At 52.8% G+C, this 6,726-nt stretch overlaps 1 protein-coding gene across 2 annotated transcripts; it reads left to right on the top strand.

Annotated features, from left to right (window-relative positions):
* The first annotated feature begins 2,995 nt into the window (after positions 1-2,995).
* On the top strand, positions 2,996-6,192 carry LOC123160381 (protein NRT1/ PTR FAMILY 8.5). 2 transcript variants are annotated; one of them, XM_044578201.1, is made up of 5 exons: positions 2,996-3,237; positions 3,345-3,462; positions 4,040-4,257; positions 4,595-5,136; positions 5,225-6,192. In XM_044578201.1, the coding sequence occupies exons 1-5, from the start codon at positions 3,091-3,093 to the stop codon at positions 6,084-6,086; spliced, it is 1,887 nt and encodes a 628-aa protein (XP_044434136.1). In that variant the 5' UTR covers positions 2,996-3,090; the 3' UTR covers positions 6,087-6,192. The 2 variants fall into 2 exon arrangements, with proteins under 2 accessions (XP_044434136.1, XP_044434137.1); XM_044578202.1 differs by having other exon boundaries at positions 3,807-4,257.
* The last annotated feature ends 534 nt before the right edge of the window (positions 6,193-6,726 follow it).

Genomic DNA, 6,726 nt, shown 5'->3' with positions numbered 1-6,726 from the left:
GAACTAAATCCTCAACATTTTCCTCCCACATTGACCGGAGGTGAGGTTTCATGATCATGATAAGCATGGAAACCCAAAGAAAGGAACCGATAGCGGGACTATTTTCCTTGGAAGATGTTTCTTACATTACGTAATATAACATATCTCTCCATGTACCTTTGTTTATAAAACCGTATGGCCGGATTGCCTTGTTTTCCATAAATCTTTGCCCTTATAACATCTTCATAAAGTAGGAAAACACTCCTCAGCTACTGGCCGAAGAGGTGGAAGCCGATGGTCGGTCAACAAAGTTTTGTACAATGTGGATCCGAGCATTAATGATGTAAAGTACTTGGATACATAGAGTCATTACACATAATTTGTGATTATACTATGGATATCGATCCTTAATTCGGCCACCCGTGCCCGTATTAAGGCTCGGGGACTACTGGGCTTCGGGCTTATTATTTACAAATATTAAAGGGGCACATCGCTCCCCTGATCTGGTGTTGCCACTCGAACAGTGTCTCGGGGGCTACTGCATTGCCTATTCAATGCACAAAATTCAAAGTGCTCAGTGTTCGGCTTGACCAAACTATGCGCAAACGCGTCTTCGGACAACAATAGGTACCATATGGACCTTTCCGGCATCAAGCTGGTATATTACGGCAACTTCTCAAGACCCTCTCTCAAGGGCCCGTTCGCCGATCACTATTATCTCTAATATATTACACCGTGTTTCTATTCCTATATATGCTGCCGAGCTTGGAGTTGATCCTCAGGCCGATTTCGCGCATCGACCTGAGTCTCAGGGGCTACTAGGATCAGCGGTTTCATGTTTTCCTTCAGGTGTATCTCGGATTTTAGACCGACACACACACCTTGAGGGCTACTGGCTATATATCTTGGTAGAGAATAAATTGCACCAATCAAAAAATCAACCCGCAGTCAGGGATGGTGCACCACCTCGAAAGCAGTCCGGCATAAAGCTTGGGCACCAGTGGCTGGCTCCATAGAGGGCATTTCTGGCATTAAGCTCGGCTAAACTCCTTCAACTTTTTTGAATCAAGGTGATCTATGACACCTCGGATACAGTCCGGCATTGGAGCTTGGACACAGTCCGACGTTGGAGCTCGGATACATTCCGGCGTTGGAGCTCGGAAGCAGTCCGGCATTGGTGTTTGACTGCAAAAGATACCTCGAATACAGTCCGGCGTTGGAGCTCGGATGCAAGAGGACACTGCCGCCCGGGAGCAACTTCAAACCTGAGGAGTGGCGTAAAAAATAACCAGGCATTAATAAAGGCCGATAACTTAAAGAGGCTCCTCGGATACCCGATGTGTAAACTCTTCGGATTTACTTCGGCGATCCTCAAGATCGAAGATGAGAAGATTTGTTGAACCAGTTTTCAAGACCGACGGCCGAAGATGAAGAACAGTTCGGAAGAATCGAGGAGCGTCCCCAACTTGAAGACCGCTTCAGGGGGCTACTGACGGTGTCCTGGACCAGGGGGTACTCACCACGTCGTCTCCCAATCAGTTGGATTGGGCCAAGGACCCCCATGGTCGTATACTCATGGGCCAGTTCGGACAGTTGCCGCATACATGGAAGATTCCACAAGACTTGGTGATCAAGACAAGGACTCCTCCCCACCGGCGTATTCGGCTAGGACTCTTGTTATCCTAGGCCTCTGGTACATTATATAAACCGAGGCCAGGCTAGTCGATAGATGATTATGACATTGCTCATCATACCTCTAGGGTTTAGACCACAACATATGATCTCGGGGTAGATCAACTCTTGTAACCCCTATACTCATTAAAGTCAATCAAGCAGCATGTAGGGTATTATCTCATCAAGAGAGCCTGAAGCTGGGTAAAATCCCGTGTTCATGTTACCATCGATCCTAAGACGCACAGCTTGGGACCCCTACCCGAGATCCGCCGGTTTTGACACCGACACCCACCAACAGGTGGCTTCCGAGCTATGGAAAGCTAGGTTGCCCCTCAAGATTAAAGTCTTTTTGTGGCAGCTGTGCCGTGACAAACTTCCCACGTCCGTCAACATAGCCAAACGCAATGGTCCGTCCAGCGGGGCTTGTGCGGTCTGCGGGGAGCCAAAGACCGCTAACCATGTTTTTTTCCATTGCCACCTAGCCCGGTTCACGTGGAGTGCGGTCCGCGAGGCCGCAGGCCGGGACTGGGATCCCAGGTCCAGTTCTGAGTTGTGCGCTCTCCTGTCATCAGTTAGTGGCACCGCTCGACGTGTCATGTGGTTTTGTATGGGGGCGTTTACTCTGGGCAGTTTGGAATATTAGGAACAAGCTTACTATCGAGGGATCCTTCCCCTCCCATCCTGCTGACATGATCTTCAAATGTGTCATCTTCTTGAAGCAGTGGGCTCCGTTGGAAAGGCGCCAAGACGCTGATCTCCTGCAGCTCACTCTTACTTGTCTTCGTCAGGTCTACGCTTTGGCAAGAGCTCCTGCGCCGCCCCGGTAGGGATGTGTGGCACCTTTTGGCTTCATTTCCGCGAGCCTGCGTGCTCTGTTTGTGCCGGCTACGGCTTGTAATCCAAAACTTGCTCCCCTCGCCTAGCTCGACCTTTTGAGGGTGTTTGATGCGTTGTAAGACTTTATGCTCGTGTACGCTGCCTGTTGTGGGCTTTATTCAGTTAAAGCCGGACGCTCCTAGGGTCTTCTTCTAAAAAAACACAAATCTTGAAGGAAGGATCGTACGGTTTAGAGATTAGTATTAGGTGATCCATGCATCCATCGGCAGGCACGGGTTGGTGTCACAAGCGGAACTAGCTCAGCAGCAACGCCACACGATGTGGAAGGAGGCACTTCAATCTCTGTAGCTTGTGCTTTCACCTCGTCTGTAGCTGGTCCTCAACCTTTCGCATCGCACCAGTAGAGCTATGGGCAGTACTAGTAGTAGTACTTAGCTGCGGGGCCACGTTTAACACGCGATGAGCCGACAAGAGTACTGTTTGGTAGTGGCGATTTGACGCGAACCGCAGCGGTCTCTGGTTGCCCTGTCCAGCTTTCAGATCCTCTCTTGGTCTCGCTCTCGCCTATAATCACACGCACACGCACAAAATGGTCAGAACATGCTACCAGCGGGAGCTCAGCTTCTTAAGACGTCGGGCAGGCCAGCCATTAGAGCAGAGGAGTCTTCAGCCACCGTACCGGCCATGGCCTCCGGCAGCGAGCAGCGAGAGCAAGCAGTAGCCCTGCTCGACCACCCTCCCGCCGAGGTCTCGCCTCTGCCTCCACGGTCACGAGGATCCTCTCTGCGATCCAGTTTCTTTATCTCTTTTGGCTGGATAGAGGTGTTTGATCACTGGGTGTTTCACTGCTGCAGGGATTTCTGTCGCAGGGAGCGGCAGAGGCGTACACCACCGACGGGTCTCTCGACTTGGACGGCAACCCGGCGCTGAAGCAGCGCACGGGTGGATGGCGCGCTTGCCGCACACTTCTCGGTAATCTTTCATGCCTCTACTGTTGAGATCTTTTTTACCCAAATCACTCCTACAGCCTATCAATGGTGAGAGTTGTCTGTCCATGGCTGAAATCTTGTGTATTTTTCTCTCTCCTGGCCTTGTGGCCTTGTGGCCTTGTGGATAACCAAGGCGCTCCACATTAAACTTGCTTTCTGGATTTAAAAAAGAGGCTTCGTTGAATTCTTCTAAAAGTAAAGCCACCCGGCTTGTCCAAACAGGTCAACTGCCCGATCCCCATGAAAAATTGTTTATGAATAACCTGCTTGATGGGAATAAGGAAATCATGGATGGATCAATCATGTCCCTTAACTCTATTTGGGCAGGCATGTTTGTTCCAAACCAGGTCTCCCTTCATGACCGCTATATTGAAGACTTCAGCAACCCTAGCCGTGATCCAGATCAGAACACATATGCTCTGCCTCCTTGCATACAACCACCGTCGTTCTTCTCATCCATGCTGGTTCCCACAATCCAACCGCATGCACGGTTGCGCGGAAGAGCAATATGCGTGCAGTATATTTTCCATTCATTTTCACTTATTGATGGGGATGTGCAGCTATTGAATTCTGCTACAACCTATCGATCAATGGGATCACGTGCAACCTCATCACGTACCTCACCGTCTTCCTGGGCATGGGCAATGTTGCGGCTGCAAGAAGTGTCTCCACCTGGCAGGCAACAAGCTCCGTCATCCCACTGGCCGGCGCCATCTTGGCCGACTCCTACTGGGGAAGGTACCGCACCATGGTCATCTCCTTCTCCACCTTCGCGGTGGTACGTCGATCTCACCAACAACCCTAGACTGTACAATAATCATCTGTCTGCAGCGACTCCTCTGCAACTTGAGACGCCAATTGAGATATTCAGATTAAGGGCTACTTTGATTTATATTCTTTTATTAGTATATTGATTGAAGAATCTATTTCCCTTAGAAAAGATTGGTATCGCGCTTCGTTGATTTTAGGACTGGTAACCACACGAAAGATTTCTCTGATGCATTTTGTATTAGTGCATTATACCATACCAAAGAACAATGCCAGCGAGTTCAGCCTCATGGATTTTTGTTGTTTGAAGTTTGATCGAAATGTTGTTCTTTTTCTTTTGCTTGCAGGGGATGATCCTGACAGCTCTCTCGGCGTACCTGCCGTTGCTCGTCAAGAACGGCATATCGAACGTGGTGTCGGTTCAGGAGTCCATCCTCTTTCTGGGCCTTTACATTATCGCAGTCGGAGTAGGCGGTCTCCGGCCATGCCTGATGTCCTTTGGTGCCGACCAGTTCGACGACGGCGACCCGCTGGAGCGCAGGGCGAAAGGCCCCTTCTTCAACTGGTACGTGTTCACCATGTACTGCGGGTCGACGATAGCAAGCACCGGCATCGTGTGGGTTCAGGACCACTACGGCTGGGCACTGGGCCCGACGATCCTGGCAGCGGTCCTCGCCGGCGGGCTCTCCTGCCTGGTTGCGACATCGCGCAAGTACAGGTTTCAGCCAACCCGTGGCAGCCCACTCACCGGAGTGTGCCAGGTCGTCGTTGCCGCCGTCAGAAACTTCAACGTCCAGTTGCCGTCCGATAGCTCTCTCCTCTACGAGCTGCCAGAGGACAATCCTGTGATGAAGGGATTTGAGAGGATAGAGCACACTACCGATCTTCAGTTAGTTCAGTGATGACTCTGAGATTTGCTCGTGTTGTTTGCTTTATCAGATTCTTGACACGATCAAATCCGCTGCTTACTTGATCAGATTCTTTGACAAGGCAGCCATTGTCGCGCCGTCGAACAAGGAGGTGGAGGAGGCAGACGCGCCGGCGTTGCGCGGTCCATGGAGGCTCTGTGCCGTGACGCAGGTGGAGGAGCTCAAGATCCTCGTGAGGATGCTGCCGCTCTTGGCCACCATCGTGTTCTTCTACGCCGTGGCGGCACAGGTCCCGTCAACTTTCGTGGAGCAGGGCATGGCGATGGACACCACCGTCGGCTCGGCGCGCATCCCGTCCGCGTCCATGTCCACCTTCAACGTGCTCACCATCGTCGTCCTGATCCCGCTCTACGACCGGGTGTTCGTGCCGGTGGCCAGGCGGCTCACCGGGAGGGAGAACGGCATCTCGGGGCTGCAGAGGATTGGCGCCGGCCTCGCCATGCCGGTGCTCAGCATGGGCGCCGCGGCGTTTCTCGAGACGGCACGCCTCCGCGCGGCAAAGGCGTCTCCGCGGGCGCCGAATGGGACCAGCGTGTTGTGGCAGGTGCCACAGTACGCGCTGGAGGGCGTGGGCCAGGTGCTCACCACCGTCGGGCAGTTCAGCTTCTTCTACAGCCAGGCGCCGCCCGCGATGAAGACAGTATGCACGGCGCTCGGGCTCCTCTCGATAACAGCCGGGGAGTACCTGAGCTCGCTCCTGCTGACGGCCGTGCAGTGGGCGACGGCGACCGGCGGCGCGCCGGGGTGGATCCCCGACGACCTCAACGAGGGGCACTTGGATCGCTTCTTCTGGATGATGGCCGGACTGGGCTGCCTCAATCTGATGGCTTTTGTGAGCTGCGCCATGAGGTACAAATCAAGGAAGGCTAAATGCCAACGATGTGGCAGCAATTTCGTCGATAATCGTTAGCCATGTTCACCAATATGAAGACAGCTTGACGTATAGAACGATTCACATTCGTACAGAAGAGGGAAATTGGATCATCAACTTTGGCTAGAGTTTCCGCCGCTCGAAATTGGATAACCCTACTTTTTGGAACGAGTAATTACTTACAGATTTACATTCAACAAACTCGTATAGCTACAAGAGGAAACTGTGAAAACAACATAGCGGCCAATGGTATTCGAACGATCATCTACACGGAGAGGCTCGTACTAGGTCATCGATGATGCATGAACGAAGCTGAGTAAGAGCATTTCAAGCCGCGCCCCAACAGGCCCCCGGGCGACTTTTTTCGCGCGCGCCCCGAAAAAACGCTCCAGTCGCGCCCCCAAGACGTCAAATTCCGCCGGCTCGGCCCGTTTTTGGGCCCGGCAATCGCAGGCCGAACCCGGCGCACTGGTGGGCGCTCGGGGGCTCCCACGCAAGGGAAAAGCACACCTGGGGCCACACCGTCAGGCGAAAAGTCAAGCCGACCGTCCAGATTCGCCTCCGACCCCCTCCCCCCCAGCCGCGCTCGGCCGCCACCCTTTCGATCCCGGCGCCGCCCACCACCCACCACAGCTAGATAGGCAATTTCCCGTCGGAAAAGGAGAGAGAGGTTTCACCG

The sequence above is a fragment of the Triticum aestivum genome, chromosome 7B (assembly GCF_018294505.1).
Source record: "Triticum aestivum cultivar Chinese Spring chromosome 7B, IWGSC CS RefSeq v2.1, whole genome shotgun sequence".
In the NCBI taxonomy this organism is placed as follows: domain Eukaryota; kingdom Viridiplantae; phylum Streptophyta; class Magnoliopsida; order Poales; family Poaceae; genus Triticum; species Triticum aestivum.
Note: the sequence above shows the minus strand (reverse complement) of the source record. Positions and strands in the feature narration are given on the sequence as shown.